Genomic DNA, 18,023 nt, shown 5'->3' with positions numbered 1-18,023 from the left:
ACACAGACATTCTAGGGTTAATTTGTTGGGAGCCAATTAGCCTACCAGTATATTTTTGGATTGTGGGAGGAAACCGGAGTACCCGGAGGAAACCCACCCAAGTACGGGAAGAATATACAAACTATGCACAGTTAGGGCCATGGTGGGAATAGAACCCATGACCTCAGTGCTGTGGGGCAGTAATGCTAACCATTACACCGTCCGTGCTTCCCCGTATATATAACACATGGTGGGGATAGAACCCATGACCTCAGTGCTGTGAGGCAGTAATGCTAACCATTACACCGTCCGTGCTTCCCCGTATATATAACACATGGTGGGGATAGAACCCATGACCTCAGTGCTGTGAGGCAGTAATGCTAACCATTACACCGTCCGTGCTTCCCCGTATATATAACACATGGTGGGAATAGAACCCATGACCTCAGTGCTGTGAGGCAGTAATGCTAACCACTACACCATCCATACTGCCCCATATATATAACACATGGTGGGGATAGAACCCATGACCTCAGGGTCATTACACCGTCCGTGCTTCCCCGTATATATAACACATGGTGGGGATAGAACCCATGACCTCAGTGCTGTGAGGCAGTAATGCTAACCACTACACCATCCATACTGCCCCATATATATAACACATGGTGGGGATAGAACCCATGACCTCAGTGCTGTGAGGCAGTAATGCTAACCATTACACCATCCGTACTGCCCCGTATATATAACACATGGTGGGGATAGAACCCATGACCTCAGTGCTGTGAGGCAGTAATGCTAACCATTACACCGTCCGTGCTTCCCCGTATATATAACACATGGTGGGGATAGAACCCATGACCTCAGTGCTGTGAGGCAGTAATGCTAACCATTACACCGTCCGTGCTTCCCCAAGTACTTATAGATAACAATAATTATTATCCTTTATTTATATTACTCCACAAGGGATCCAAAGCACCCAATTACAGAGTACATAAATCAATGAGCAAAACAGGAAACAGTGACTTATACCCCTTTCACACCAGAAAATGCAGTGAGATTCCCGGGTTGGCCCCTTTCACACCAGCCTAGTCCCTGCATTTTCTGGTGTGAGGGGCAAGGTGGCGGGAGGTGGGGTGAGTGGAATGATGCTGGCGGGACCGGCCGGGGATTGGCTCAGGCGGGAACTATACCCATTAGTCACCCGGCGGCTTCCCCCAATGGCGGGAGGGGCGGGAGACCCCAGGACTCCCAGCGCTCTCCACCAGGTGCCACACTCTCCACCAGGCCTGAGCCCCTGACTGGAACCCGCCCCCCACAGGCCTGACCTCCCGAACCAGCACTCGCACCACCCCCACACGGACGGGATCCCCCGGGTCTAACAACCTGGATGCCGCCGTCTCCACAGAACGACTGTGGTGAGTAGAACCTGGGTTGGCCCCTGTCACACCAGCCAGTAACCCGGGCTGGTCGCGGGAGCAACCCTGCTAGCTAGCAGGGTTGAAATCCCGGCAAATTTACATGGGAATTTGGCCCAGGAACCTTTCACACCAGTGCTAGTCTCGGATTATTCCCGGGCCCAACCCAGGAATTTAGGCTGCTGTGATAGGGGTATTACAGGTGAACACAATAGAGGACAAGTACAGGGTATATACGCTGACGTAAGTATCGGGGGGGGCAGAAAACCTCAGGATTTGGTGCCATTGAAGATGTTTTAAGTAAGAGAAGAAAAGCACATGAGGTTGGAGGGCCCTGCTCACGAGAGCTTACATTCTAAAGGGGGGAGTCAGAGAGACGGGGTGACACAGATTGGGGAGACAGTGAGCGTGGAACCATGGGTTAGGAGGAGTTCTCCATATTCTTAACTTGCTCAGTAAAACCCATATTACACCCTCTCCTTGCATTCATATTGAGCCCCCCTCCTGCAGGACCCCGCTTTAGACTGAGCTATTATTGGGATGACCCACATTACTATACTCCATTCTTCCTCTGATAATACTAGCTGGGTAAAAAAAAAAAAAACAATGTTTTCTTTGTCAATAAAGTCTTTTCACCCTTTGATAAATGGGACAATGTTAATGGATTGGGACAGCACTGCTCCCACGCACATCTCTCCTTAAGCTGTGTACACACGGTGCAATATGATTGCTGGTGATATATTGCTAGCAATATATCGCCAGCAATCATATTGCTCAGTGTCTCCTTTTCATCAGCGATGAAAAGGAGACACTGCTACAGGGGGGTACAGAGACGAGACAGAGACGAAGGCAGGAGGGAGGGAGGCAGAAGCGGCACGGGGCGGCGGGGGGGGGAGCTTTCATGGTATGGATCCGCCTTCCCCGTGACGTATGCTGGGGGCGGGGTGTATCGGGTACACACTGCCGCCGGGGTTATCATGTTATTACACAGACATGCCCCCCGTACGTTCCATGCACGCAGCAGCCGCCGCTGTGTATGTGTCACGGGGAAGGGGGGAAAAAGCAGCAGCGTTGATCTCTCCGGCGCTGACATCCTGCTCAGCGCCGGGGGAAGTCGCTGGTCGCAGGAGCATGCTCCTGCGACCAGCGACCATTAGGCAGTGCACACGGGAGCGCGCAGCTGGTGATTTATTTGCGCTCCAAATCACTAGCAATATGGTCGCTCAGCGACCATATTCCCAGCGATTTTACATGAAATTGCACCCGTGTGTACACACCATTAACCTCGTCACCTCACAGGTCACTAAACAGTCTTCTTTGTCCCTTATTAATGTCCTCTGCTGCCCGCTGGCTAGCCTTCCCTCCCTCTGCATGCTTCACTCCTCACGGTGTAATAACCCCCATTTCCTGGAGCTTGGAACAGTCTCGAGTTCCTCATGCCCACTCTGCACTCTTAGGACGCACTAGGCAGTCCATACCAATTTCCCTCTGTGAGGGGAGTTCCTAGTCATTCCATTACCCTCTGTGAGAGAATCTACACCCCTGCATTAATAGCGCATTGACTTTTTAAGAGTAGGCATGTAAACGGACAGCAATAATGAGTACATACATGTTATAGGAAAACATCCCTACTTTCTGCTCATGCTGGGTGTACCCAGAGAATGTGAGTCAAGATGGCTTCTCTCCTCAATCGGGTATCCTGTGTGCCACTGTGCCACTACAGACCACACATGTGCAGCAGTCATTGGCTATGGCACCTATCACCATCTTCAGTCTTCCTGACCTCCGCTATGGAGCCGTACGGGCCAACGGGGCAGATGTACTAAGCTTGAAAAGTGGTAAACCACCAGACAATCAGCTCCTAACTGTCATGTCACTGGCTGCATTCCAAATTGACAGGCAGGAGATGAGTGGTTGCTGGTTTATCACTCTCCATTGTATGACTTTTCAGGGCTTAGTACATCTTGCCCAATATGGGCAACCCCAATGGTTTCTCACATGACCAATGATCTCGCAGATAATCTGATCGTGGTGGTTAGGAGGACGCCATACTCGCATCTGGCATATTGTAGCCAGTGTCAGACTGGATCATGAAGGGCCCATTGGGACAATGCACTGGTAGAGTGGCCCATGCATATGGGGTGTGGCCAATTACACAGGGTAGGACCGACCCCCACAGATGCTTTGACATCCATGTAACTGAGTCTACTGCAGTGTAACCCTGTAAAATTGGTCTGGAACCTGACATTAGATAAAGGGGTGTGGCCTTTAGACTGTGTTGCCCACCAGGAATGTCCCCAGTGTTCCGGTGGGCCGATCCCCTACTTCTTAATCAGGCACCCAGTTGCTTTATTCCCGTTCTGAACCTTCCCTTACCACTAGGGACAGTAACCCAATGGCCTCTCTCTGTTTGATCTTCCTCTGCGTGGCTTTCAGGCGGACTGTTGGAACAGTATATTTGGGCCTGTGTATACCTCCCCTGACTCGTGAGACACAACCCGGCTGCTGAACAATATTAAGTTTCACCTGTTCCGCTGATCATTAAAATGAAATAGGAGACATTGAAATCACTTTGTCCCATGATCGCCTTGTACACGGAGATGCGGTGTGTCTGCATGTATGCTCCTGACCACAGGCATCGCTACCCCGCAGGAGATTTTCATATGTATATATGCCGTTGTCATGTGCGGTATTTCCCATGGTTATTAAAGTCAATTTGTATGTCTGGTTCCATTCCATCTGCTATAACTAGTCCCAGATTGCAAGAGTCATGTAAATATATTATTTTTATGTCTATAGCACCACCCTATACCGCAGTACTGTACACAGATTGCACGCACCATGCCGTACCTATGTAGACTCTATAGATGGGACGCTCGGTGTACGTGTGGACATTGCAGACGATTTTGGCAGCTGCAGAGTAGATTCCTATAGGTAAGTAGCAGGGACCGATCCTCCCTGGACATGTATGTATCACCCTCCCGAAATACGGTGAGACCAGAGCTATGCAAATCAAATAGAGAAAGGGCCCTTGTTGGAGGTGCAGGGGAAACCAGCGCATCCTGTGGCCATCTAACACCTTTATAGAACAATGCGAACTTTCTCCGTGTGTCGGCTGCGGGCTCATACTCCCAATGCCTGAAATGGCCCTAAAATCAGTACGCCCTATTGTGCGGCTATGGTATGCATCATAGACTGACTCATCATAGACAGTCATATGGTCGACCACTAATGGTCGACATGGTCCACAGGACGACAGGGTCTAAAGGTCGACAGGTAAAATGTTGACATGTAAAAGGTCGATGGGTGAACGGTCGACATGGTCAAAAGGTAGACATGGTCAAAAGGTAGACATGAGTTTTTAATGTTTTTAGGGTGTCTATGTCGACATAGGTCAACATGCACACTGTCTAATTGTACCGCTGTGTTCACCATGCTTCGAGCACGGTGCCTCGCTGCGCATGGCACACTTTTTTTATTCTCCCTCCACGCCCTAGTGCAGGGCTGGGCAACACCGGCCCTCCAGATGTTAATGAACTACACATCCCAGGATGCTTTGCATTAGTTTTGCTATGTGGCCATGCTGAAACTGATGCAAGGCATGCTGGGATGTGTAGTTCATCAACATCTGGAGGGCCGGTGTTGCCCAGCCCTGCCCTAGTGGATGGTACGACATGAGATGCCGCCTGTCGGCACATTTCGGCTGAAAATGTTGTTAAAAAGATGCATGTCGACCTTTTTCATGTTGACCTTTTTCATGTCAACCATTAGTGGTCGACCATATGACTGTCTATCAAGAATCAGTCTATAGGTGGCCATACATTAGAAAGACATTGCACCCAATCATACAATCTCAATGGATTCTATGATGGATTGTATGACAGATTACCTCCGACCTTTTCATACCCCCACTATCCACGTCGACGTGGAGTTGAATTTAGACAGTGTGGCGAGCCCCACGAGGGGACACGGATTACTTTACATGTATTCCACGCGGGGCTCGCTGCGCTCGCCACACTTCAGGCTCGTATTCCACGTCCGCTTGCCACGCTTCATGCTCGGTGGCTCGGTGGCTCGCTGCGCTCGCCACACTATCTAAAATCAACTCCACGCAGACGTGGATAGTGGGGGTATGAAAAGATCGGAGGACGCGTACTGCTGCGCTCGCCACGCTTCGGGTTGGCGTTGATAGTGGGGGTGGCGTTGCCAATGGGGGTGCATTTAACATTGTAAGCACCCATCAGGGTGCTTGTACAATTGAAAATCGCATCGCATGCCATTTGCTGGCATTTATTTATTAACAGTTTCTTATATAGCGCACACATATTCCGCAGCGCTTTACAGAGAATATTTGAACACTCACATCAGTCCCTGCCCCAGTGGAGCTTACAATCTATATTCCCTACCACATGTACATGCACACACAGACATTCTATGGTTAATTTGTTGGGAGCCAATTAACCTACCAGTATATTTTTGGATTGTGGGAGGAAACCGGAGTACCCGGAGGAAACCCACGCAAGTACGGGGAGAATATACAAACTCCGCACAGTTAGGGCCGTGGTGGGAATGGAACCCATGACCTCAGCGCTGTGAGGCAGTAATGCTAACCATTACACTGTCCGTGCGGCCCCGTATATATAACACATGGTGGGAATCGAACCCATGACCTCAGTGCTGTGAGGCAATAATGCTAACCATTACACCGTCCGTACTGCCCCGCGATGCTATGTGATATTTTATTGTACAAGCACTCCTGTTAATTTATCGGGAATATCGCATCGCATGCATCGCACACCACTAAATACGGTATGCGATGGGCGCCGTGCTAGGAAACAAGTACCCCAATGTCTTTCAGGTGTATGGGGGCCTTAAGCGAATGGAGTAATGGACGCTAGTAGCAGAAAGTCAGGCAACACATAAAAAAATGGACTTGCCTACTTTTGAAAACTAGTTTCAGGGAGATTATAGTTGGTAGTAGAATTCTGCATAGCACCCCATTGTGTGGGCGTGTCATGCTCCACCCAAAGGGAGTGTCTAGTTCTATATATGGAGAGATTGTGAACGTGGCACCTAGAAGCGTAGGTGTGTACTGCTACATCTGAGAGGAATCTTCTAATATGATTTATATACAAATGTAGATGAGCCCCAAAGCAGTTAGTAAGAGCTACTATACTTGGTAAAGTGCTGGGAAATGCTGCTGATGATTCAATGCAAATGTATCTATCTCTCATTCCTTTTTTCCCAAAAAATGTAACAGTGTAATGTGGGCTAGGTGACATGAGGGAGATTGCTAGACTGTCTGTTGTCTAGAAACCAGTGATATAACACTACTTGGAGCCTATCCATTCTCTAGGATCCAGTGACATCACTGAGAATGTAGCCTGTCTGTTGCATAGAAACCAGTGATATATCACTAATACCCCTTTCACACCAGCCTAAATTCCAGGGTTAAGTCCGGGAACAACCCGGTACTATTGCTGGTGTGAAAGGTACCCGGGACAAATTACCGGGCTAATTTGCCTACAATCCAACCCTGCTGGGTAGCAGGGTTGTTTTTCTCAGGTTCAACCCGGGGACCTGGCTGGTGTGAATGGGGTAGGGTATACGGGATGCGGTTAATTTCCCGGCGGGCGGGATCCCGGCGGTCGGAATCCCGACACTGGAATCCCGACCGCCGAAATCCCGAAACTTTCTCCCTCCGTGGGTGTCCACGACACCCATAGAGGGAGAATAAAATAGCGTGCCGAGCGTAGCGAGGCACCGGGCCCGCTGCGTGGCGAGCGCAGCGAGCCCGCAAGGGGGGGCGATCCATGTCCCCCCCTTGTCTGGATTTCGGCGGTCGGGATTCCAGTGTCGGGATTCCGACCGCCGGGATCCCGACCGCCGGGAAATCATATCGGATCCGGGTATACTTACCCGGGTTGCCGGTCCTCGGTGTCCTGTCCGGCCGGGAATCCACGCAGGTGGCGGGCGCAAATGACGGGACAGGCGGTGGATGATGATGACGCAGCTCTCCGGCGGCAGTGAGGGCGCCGGAGAGCTGCATCATCTTCATCCGCCTCCTGTCTCGTCATTTGCGTCGCCGCCTGTGTGGAACCCAAGCCTGCGCGGATGACCAGCAACCGGGGTGAGTATTCTTACCACCTCCTGCCCACCTCCGCCGCCATCCCGCCGACTGCTCGACGCCATCCTGCCGACTGCCCGCCTCTTCCCCACCTCCTGACGGCCTCCTTCCCGCCCCCTTCACACACCAGAAAATGTAGGGACTTTTCTGGTGTGAAAGGGTCCCAACCCGGGAATGTCCCTGCTTGTCCCGGGAATGTAGTTCCCGGGTTTGTCCCTGCATTTCTGGTGTGAAAGGGGTATGAGTGCAGCCTAACCATTCCCTAGGAACCAGTGACATCACTGAGAATGTAGCCTGTATGTTGCCTAGAGACCAGTGATATATCACTAAGTGCAGCCTAACCATTCCCTAGGAAGATCCCAACCCCAGACAGGCTACATTCTCAGCGATGTCACTGGTTTCTAGGGAATGGTTAGGCTGCACTTAGTGATATATCACTGGTTTCTAGGCAACAGACAGGCTACATTCTCAGTGATGTCACTGGTTCCTAGGGAATGGATAGGCTGCACTTAGTGATATATCACTGGTTTCTAGGCAACACACAAGCTACATTCTCGGGGTTGGGATCATTTGGTCTATTGCATTATGGTAGAAAGTCATTAGGTCGAATCCATTAGGTCGACATGCTAAAAGGTCGACATGATTCTAGGTCGACATGGGAAAAGGTCGACATGATTCTAGGTCGAAAGGTCATTAGTTCGACAGGTCATTAGTTCGACAAGGTCATTAGTTCGACATTGTCTATGTCGACATTCACAAGGTCGACATGGGGTTTTTCACTGGTTTTTTACCTGAATGTCAACACAGTCGACATGGACACAGTTTAAAGTGCACTGCATCCCCTCGCATCGCTCGCTGCGCTCGCGATGCGTCGGGCACGGTGCCTCGCTACGCTCGGCACACTATTTTATTCTCCCACCACGCCCTAGTGGATGGTAGGGCATGAAATACCGCCTGTCGGCACATGTTGGCTCAAAAAACAGTGAAAAACTCCATGTCGACCTTGTGAATGTCGACATAGACAATGTCGAACTAATGACCTTGTCGAACTAATGACCTGTCGAACTAATGACCTTTCGAACTAGAATCATGTCGACCTTTTCCCATGTCGACCTAGAGTCATGTCGACCTTTTAGCATGTCGACCTAATGGATTCGACCTAATGACTTTCTACCATAATGCAGTAGACCAAATGACCGCATCCCCCTGTCTGTTGCCTAGAAACCAGTGATATATCACTAAGTGCAGCCTAACCATTCCCTAGGAACCAGTGACATCACTGAGAATGTAGCCTGTCTGTTGCCTAGAAACCAATGATATATCACTAAGTGCAGCCTATCCATTCCCTAGGAACCAGTGACATCACTGAGAATGTCTGTTCCCTAGTGACATTGCTATATGCCTAATATAGAGTGAATGGATAAAAACTGGTCCCATCCTGCAATATGGCTGCCTCCACTGTGTGCAGTTGACTGTTACACTTATAAATAAATAAAATCATAATAAAATAAAAGACTTACCTCCTTAATCTGATCAGAGTCGAAGCTCAGGCTAGTGTTGCCCGCACTCAGTTGGCTCAGCAATTGATTGAGAAATGCTGTGGAAGAGGAGAAACACGTTGAGTAAGGATCAGTGCGGCTTTCCTTTCTCAGTGTCAGTAATATAACAGCGTAGTGCAGTCCATGTTCCGCTCTAAGCTTAGCCAGTGTGTACAACTGTGATTGGTCAGTAACAGCGGGTCCTATTCTGCGCTCTGATCGGTCCTTACATGGACCTAATTCTTTTGCTATATTTTGCCATTTGCAGTTATTCTAATACAGGCAGCAGCTAACCAGAGCAATGGACACCTACTGCTGTCGAAACATTTCCATCTGATGTCGTACAACTGCTGATACATCTGTACCGGTACCATCGCCACCAGTGCCTCTGTAGTGTTCACCGTTCAAAACCCGTGCAGTTCCCTTTCCTGCCTGGGGTGTCACTCTCTCTGTGGTGCTTCTAGCACAGACTGTTCTGTATTCCAGCAGAAGCAGACCAAACTGTGCTATAAGCACCACAGCAGGGAGTGACACCCCCCAGAGAGAAAAGAGGAACTGCATGGATCTGAAAGGGGCAGGGTGCTAAAATGTATACTAAAATCATGCAAACTATGGTTTTGTAAATTAACAATATTTAGGGCGGGCTGTATTAATTTACATCGCCGCCCCTCGCCGTCCAGCCGCCGCGATGCTACCGCATATGTACTAACATATGCGGCTAGCATCGGGGTGCGGTGACGGAGGCCCTCGCGATACCTGTAATGTGGTGTGCGGGGGTCTCCGTCACATCCCGGCGGCTGTCAGTGTCCCCCTGCGTCTCCTCCTCCCCCCTGCAGCCAGATGTCCTCCCGGCTGTGACACCTGCTGGGGGAGGAAGAGATCGATGGAGGACGGGAGGGGGGGTCACGCGGAGGGTTAATGGTACATAGGAAAATGCGGTAAAACCCCCGTTTTACCACATTTTCCCTTTAGTACATCCCGCTGTAAAACCTTTAAAAGCCAATGGTATAACCGTTTTTGTTTTTTTTTTGTCAACCTACATTTGAATGTAAAGAACCTACAGGGAGATTATTCACGCTTAAAAACAAGATAAGGGAAAATCCCCGCCTCCTGGGACAGGAAGTGTAACTCTTGTTAATGACACCACATTCCCAGCATAATACTGACATGCAGGTGGAGGAGGAGCTTCAAGTCTGTGGCTTCATATGAGGTCACTGCAAAAGGCATTAAAAACAACTGGAGGAGAGATGCATCAAACATGTAAGATAAAGTGGAGAGTTTGCCAACAACAATCAGCTTTCAGTTATCTAGCACCATCTCTAAAATGACAGTTGGAAGCGGATTGGTTGCTACCGGCAACGTCCCCATTTGATTTCAAATGTTTGATATATCTCGTGACAGTAGATCATTCATTTGTTTGATAAATGATAGTTAGGATCTGGTTGATACATTATCTCAGTCCACTTTATCGCTCTCCGAGGCTTAGTAGTAGTACACAGACCCCTTGGAACATTGTGTAGATGATTCCGGACAGGTTATAATAAAAGGACATTTGTGTGTAATGGCGCTTGGGAATACCGCACGTCATACTGGTGTTATTATTCAGGCCTTGTTCTGGAACATTCCTCTCCGTTAATCACAAAGACCTCTAGATAAGAAGCCACACACTGAAACTGCATCACCTCCACCAAGTACAGTGACCGGATGTTGTTCCAGAATGTTGGGAAATGCCTTACAAAAAACAACCACCTGAGGCTGGTGGGCCTCTCATATGTAATTAGGACGTGTCAAATTCCTGCCCAATTCTGTCTATAGAGAGCGAACGGTCACTTCTATGTACTTGTAAAGCAGAGATGGGGACCCTTGGCCAAATAGCAAAAATGTAATAAACCCCCCCCCCCCTCCCTCCCCTAGACTATTGGAACCATGTATCAATATTATCATTTGTATTGTTGGCCATTATGTACCCATGTACATAATGTACTATGGCCTCCTGTTACATCTGGTGGGGCCAGGGATGGTCACATGCACGTGGAGCTCCGGTCCCCCATCCATGGAGCTCCACCATCCCCGGCCTACAGAGCAGCGGGCGGCGGGCGGCGGGCGGCGTGGAGACGGTGGGGAGGAGAGGGAAGAGGCAGTGCTACTCACCCCCAGCAGCGAGCGGCGGCGAGCGCCGCAAACCGCTGGAGCAGCAGCGGGATGGTCAGGACCATCGGCGGGCGGGCGGCCCCCTTGCTGGGGTTGGAGAGGAAACCACACTGGGAGCTCCAGCTTCATCCACTGTGCTTCCATCCCCCAGCCCCCCCAGCCCCACTGCAGGATCACGAGCTGAGACGGCCACCGGGAGTGAAGAGGAAAGAGGGAAAGTGACCCTGGCATCCAGGCTCCCAGTGACCATCTGTTGCAGAGGTGAGGGGAAGCTATGGGAGGGCGGTGCCCCCAGGAGACATTGTGGCATGCCGCTCAGCCCAGGGAGTGCCCAACTCCAGCCCCAGGCCTCACTGACTCTGCCCAGAACTCACTGACTCACTCTCCCCCACCAACTCCAGCCCCAGGCCTCTGTGACTCTCTCCCCCCCCACCCCTCCTCGCCACCGCCACCACCCACGCTACCCACGGCTCTCCCTACAGGAAGATACAAGATGGCGCCGCAATGGCTGCCTAGGAACTGTGCACTCAGCCATATGTATCCCATGTCCTCTATGTGATAACTGTACTGTCTCTGTTACAGCTGTGCTGTCTTTGCCCACACTGTTACCTCATACTGTGCTCATACTGGCTGCTGCAATGACCAGTGGCTGTCTAGGTGCTGTGCAGCTTGGCGGGTATGTGTCCCCATGTGAAAACTGTACTGTCCCTGCTTATATTGTTACCCACCTGGCTGCTGCAACGACCAGTGGCGCCGCTGATGGCTGCCTAGGCGCAGCTCGGCGGGCATGTTCCCACCGCAGGTAATGTCCCAATGTAACGTATGTTACATACAGTGCTTGATGCTGCACTGAAATCCACAAAAAAATCCTAGTCTGCGCAAGCACACATGGCCAATAAATGTGATTATATTGTATTCTATGAGTCTCTGTGTGCAGTTACCTTGTACAATGACTGTTTACTCTGTCCTACGCTTTGCTGCAATATTTGCTTTCAGTGATAGGTGTCATTAATTACCCAGACCCAGGGAAAACAAAGGCCCACGCTATTGCCGTAGGTGGCTCATTCAGTACACAAGCCATGTCTCACTCTGTTTGCTGCATGGGATAAGAGTGGATTTTACTCCTCTCCGGAATAGCTAAACTCCCAATCACCAAGCTCCTGTCAATTCAAACACATCCTGAAACAAGACAGTTAGGAGCTGTTTGGCTGCTACTGTATCACTTTTTAAGGCTTAGCACATCTGCCCTGTGTTGTGAAAAGTGATGGATAGTCCATAACCTAGGCTGCAGCCTAGGGTCCAGTGAGCATTACCCACTAATTAGAGGAAGGGGTTGAGACTACGATATTGCCTATGAATGCTCAACAAACCAGGATCTTTGTCAGTGGAATTGGTGGCAAGGACAAAACCTGGGTCTAGTGACCTGGGTTATTTTTCCCCCGTGACACAAGCAGAGTTTTTAGTAGGTAAAACATGAGTAACGAGCTTTGGAAATGGCCCTCACCCATATTTTATGACCCGGGCAGGGGAGGCTGGCCTTTGCGCAGCTGCTTTCCACTGCCTACCCACCGTTGTCCTTACGCAAGTGCCAGTCGCTAATTACCGCCCAGCCACCGCTGACCACCCACCCGGTGGTGCCCTCACCCAAACACCTGCCGCTGAGCACCCACTGTCCGGCTTTCCTGTTTCAGTGTAAATTGTGTAAACCTGGGAAAACAGAGCAGTGGAAACAGGGACATGGGTGTGGAGACCCGCCAAAATCCCGGTCAAAAATCCTGTGTGTGATCCGGGATTTTGGTGGGAAAAGCAGTAAGCTGCCATCAAGGGTAGAGATGACAGATAATAGCCCTCGCCAAAAAACCGGGATAATTGCCGGGTATACCCGGGAATTTACTCAGAAACGGCTACAAGGAAAAATCCCGGGTCTAGTGAACTGGGATTATTTACCAGGTACCACTTTTCCACCAAAATCCCAGGTCAAACTCAGGATTTTGTCGGGTCTCCACACAGCGGGCAAGAAGCAGGCAGCGGTGGGTGGGCAGCGGCAGCCAACAGGCACCTGTGCGATGCCCAGCCACTCCTGCCCGGGTCTAAAATCCCAGGTGAGACATTTGCACGGCTCGTTAACCAGGTTTTACCCACTAAGAACCCTGCTTGGTTTCCGGGTACAAATCCTGGGTAGCTTTTCCCAGGATTTTTACCTTTTACCCGTTTCAACTGACAGATTTTTATGTTAGTGGAAAAGTATTAGGGTAAAACCTGTGTAAAATGGCGCTTATCCGGGATTTTATACACAGGTAAATCCAACACCGCTGATTGGTCCTTCCAGGGCCAATTAATGAATAAAGGTCATTTTTATTATTTTATTTATTAACAGTTTCTTATATAACGGAGCAAATTCTGTTGCACTTTACAATAGGAGACAGTGATACAACCAACTGGGAATTTACAGTCATAAGGTAGGAGGTCCCTGCTCGCAAGCTGACAATCTATACACAAGGACAGATATTATTGCATTAATTCCAACAAAATGCCAGGTTCCTGGTGTGATGTATGATACGGTGACCCAGCAGTTTGGCCAGGGGACAGGAGGATGGAAAATGTGAAAAAGACAGACAGTGGATATGTGTGGACTGTACAGTGGGGATGTGATTAGATAGGAACGGTATATGAAGGTTAACTGGCTGGTTCTGGAATTTGATAAGCTGCCTGAAGAGATGAGTTTTCAGGGAATGTTTGTAGGTTTGGAGACTGGAGGAGAGCCTTATTGTGCTTGGGAGGGCATTCCACAGAGAAATTCCTGAAATCGGGAATGGGGGGGGGAGTAATGAATGTGGATGAGAGACAGATCTTGGGAGGAGTGTAGAGGTTGGTTGGAAGATATTTTGAGATAAGAGATGAGATGTATGATATGTATGTTGATGTAGTTTGGTTTATGGCTTTGTGTGTAAGTAAAAGAATTTTGTATTGAATACGGTAGAATACAGATAACCAATGAAGTGACTTATGGGCCCCACATACTGCGCGATATTCAGGCATTTTCTGAGCAATTTTAACAAATCACTCAGAAAATGCCTAAAAACCCTTGTAAATCGCTGTCTGAATAGACCACACAGCGATTTACATGCGCGCCCCCGCTGATCTGAATCTGCCCAAGATTCAGCATGGACCAGCCGGACAATTGAGAGCAGTCGCTCAGAAAGCTCCTGCTCATCTCCCGCATGTGTGGCCACGGGCAGATGAGCAGGGCCGAGCGACTGAGGATGGCGCAGAACCTTCCGCACCCCTGACCCCACTCCCCCACCAGCAGGAGCACCGATCACCCCCACCCGTGGCACTACCACCGAACCCCGTCTGCACACCTCACCTCTCGGCGGCAGCGGTCCGGTCTGGGTCCACAGGGGTGGCATTGCAGTACCCCTCATTCATCGGCGGCAGCGGAAGAAACAGAAAAAAGTAAAAATGGCCATGGCCAGCCAATCACGGCTCGCCGCGTCATTGCCCCGCCCCCTAGAGCTGGCTATATTAGCCAGCTCGAGCCAGGAGGCAGGCAGTCCAACGGCAGAGGAGGAGCAGAGAATAGCTCCAGAAGAAACAGTCCTGGGAGGCAGCGGCCATGCAAAACAGCTTAAAAGGCCGCTGCCCCAGGTGAAGACTCCGCAGGAGCCCCCCTGGGTGAAGACAAGATGCCGTTTAATAAAATATTTAAAAACCTGTGTTTGTGTTTTTATTTTAATATTTCCTTTACAGGGGGGCTATATGTACCGGCGGGCCTTTAATGCCCAACATGCTGGTACCTGTGCTTCTCTCAAATACCAGCATGTGGGGCAGGCTTGCTGGGACCTGTAGTCCTACTGTAAAAGACAATATTACTGTATCAACCCTGCACCGACCGCTCATAGCTGCAAAGGAGATAGCCCCGGGCTTCAGCCCAGGCCTGGGGTGCCCTGGAGAGGGGGGACCCCTTTATTTGGGAGTAACGGGGGTCCCCACCTCACCAAAAACTCCCGGCCTGGGCTGACTAGTTAGGGTGGGTAATGCTTTGGCCACGGGACCTCCTCAAGCATGTCCCCTGGCTATGGCATTACACCCCCCCAGCTAGTGGAGCCTGATGCTGGTCCCCAAAATACAGGGGACCCCTATTCATTTTGTCCCCCGTATTTTGGAAACCAGGGCTAGTTTAAGAGCCTGATGCTGGTCCCCAAAATACAAGGGACCCCCACTCACTTTGTCCTCCGTATTTTGGGAACCAGGACCACTCTAAGAGCCCGGGGCTGGTCATGCTTGTGGGGGGGGGGGACCCCACGCCATTATTTTTTTCTAATTATTTTTCTATTATAGAAGAAGAGGACAACCCACCAGGCTCTATTCCAACCCATTATTTCAATTTGAAGACTTTTTTTTTATTCCCCTGAAGTCGCCGAAACACTTTCTGTGAGAGATTTGAAATCTCCCATGCTGAATCTCCCATGCTGAATCTCTGGCACAAATCTCTCCGTATGTAGGCCCCTTAACAGAGTAGCTTTGCAGACGATGAACATCTGGCTAGGAAGATTAGCCTCACAGCTGCATTCATGATGGACTGTAGTGGTGAGAGTCTGTATTGGGGAGGGCCAATAAGGAGACGATTGCAATAATCAATGCGTGAGATGATGAGAGCATGGATTAGAGTTTTTGCAGTGTCTTGTGTAATGGGCCCCACACACTGGGCGACTTGCAGGCATTTTCTGAGCGATTTTAATAAATTGCTCAGAAAATGCCTTAAAACGCATGTAAATCGCTGTGTGTGTGTAGACCACACAGCGACTTAAATGCGCAGCCCCTCCGTTCTGAATCTGCCCAAGATTCAGAACGGCAACGCCGGATAATGCAGTGCAGTCGCTCAGAAGCTCCTGCTCATATCCCGCATGTGTGGCGCGGGGATGAGCAGGGCCCTCTGAGTGACTGTCACTGAAGCCCCGCTGTCGCCGAGAAGACCACTGCCGCCACTGTCGAGAAGACCGCCGCCGCCGAGAAGCCCCGCTGTGCCGGTGACATGCCTACTACCTGCCGGAGCGGGGACCTCTGCCGCCGCCTCTCCGGCACCAACTGCACAGCCCGGCCGCAGCACCCGCTGACCTCGCACACACGGACTGCTGCCACCCGCGCACAGCAGCGGGCAAACATGGGCTTCTATGGGACTTTAAAGATGATACTGCTACATACATGTGTAACATATAAGTTTATTTAGGAAATTACTGTCTATACCTTATAACGTTATTTTTGTAATGAAGTGCAGTTGTTTACGTCACTTGTCTGTGACAGTTGTGACAGATTTGAAATCTCCCATGCTGAATCTCCCGTCATGAATCTCTGACACAAATCTCTCTGTGTACTAAGGGGTACTCCCCTGATGTACTAAGGGGAAAATGCGGTGAAACCCCCGTTTTACCGCATTTTCCTATGTATGAAAACGCCGCCAGCACGATACCACATTGTAGGGGGTGGCGATACCCTATAGAAGCCTGAGGGCCTCTCCGCCCCCCTCCCCCTCCCCTTCCCTTGGGCTTACCTTCTTATAGGTCCTCCTGGACCCCGGAAGGTAAGCCCTTCCTCTCCCTAGCAATGCAGCCGGATGTCCTACCGGCTGCAGGCGGGGGGGGGAGGCGCCGGGGACAGCTATGCTGAGCTGTCCCGGCTGCAGGGGAGAAGCAGGCTCCCAGGAGGTGATGGAGACCCCCGGCAGACCACATTACAGGTATCGCGGGGGGGCCTCCGTCACCGCACCGCGATGCCAGATGCATATATTAGTACATATGTGCTGGAATCGCGGCGGGGGCATGGCGAAGGGCGGCGATGTATATTAATACATCCCGCCCTGTATGTGGCTCATTATCTGAGAGAGTGAAATCTCTTGTGCTGAATCTCCCGTTATGAATCTCTGACACAAATCTCTGCGTATGTAGGGCCCTTAAGATAAGGCAAATTTTGAATATGTTTTTTCAAGACAGACTGAATGTGGGAAACAGAGGACAGCGATTGTCAGTCTCAAGAGCAATAGAGTGACATCCACAGGTTTTACTGGGTTTTCCAGGGTTCAGTGGAAACGGAGGAAACCCAGGAAAACTAGGGAGTTCAGTGCGGAAGCCAGATACGACCTGCAAAATCCCAGGTAGAAACAACCTGGGCCAGACCCGGGATTTTGGGGGAAAAGGGGTATTAGATAAGTCATATTTTTAAGGTTATTTACTCAGTGGGGTTAATTTACTAAGAAGGGACTTCTATTGAAGATAGGATGTTGCTATTAGCAACCAATCAGATGCTACTTGTTTATTTAGCACCTTATTTATTTAGTTTCTTCTAGAAGATAAATACAATCTGATTGGTTGCCCATAGCCCATGTGAACTAGAACTTCCACCTTAGCTCTGAGTGTCAACATTTCTGTGAGTTGAACAAAATATCCACTAAAAATGCAGGCGTCGCTCACATTTGTTCTATAAATTCAAATAAAAAATTGTGTGTAAAAAAAAAAGATTCCATTTCCTATATCAGGTAACATTACAGGTCATTGGGCCAGATTCTCTAAGCTTCAACAGTGATAAAATGGAGAGTGATAAACATCCAGCCAATCAGCTCCTACCTGCCATGTCACAGACTGTGCTTGAAAAATGTCAGGCAGGAGCTGATTGGCTGGCTGTTTATCACTCTCCATTTTATCACTTTTAAAGCTTAGAGAATCTGGCCCATTATGATGAATACAAATCTTTGCTTGGCAACTTTCACACCTATGTTGACAAATTTACTCGGCACTCACAGGGTTAGTAAATAATCCT

At 49.9% G+C, this 18,023-nt stretch overlaps 1 protein-coding gene across 1 annotated transcript in view; it reads right to left on the bottom strand.

Moving 5' to 3' along the window:
• LOC146009351 (prominin-1-A-like) overlaps positions 1-18,023 on the bottom strand; it is a 111,696-nt gene that overhangs the window by 71,445 nt on the left and 22,228 nt on the right. The window contains exon 3 of the mRNA XM_083149640.1: positions 9,042-9,118. Within this exon, the coding sequence (XP_083005766.1) occupies positions 9,042-9,118 (77 nt within the window). The remainder of the gene's footprint in view (positions 1-9,041; positions 9,119-18,023) is intronic.

Source organism: Crinia signifera, chromosome 6, assembly GCF_055691185.1.
Source record: "Crinia signifera chromosome 6, ASM5569118v1, whole genome shotgun sequence".
Classification (NCBI taxonomy): Eukaryota; Metazoa; Chordata; class Amphibia; order Anura; family Myobatrachidae; genus Crinia; species Crinia signifera.
This window is presented reverse-complemented; position numbering and strand designations above follow the sequence as displayed.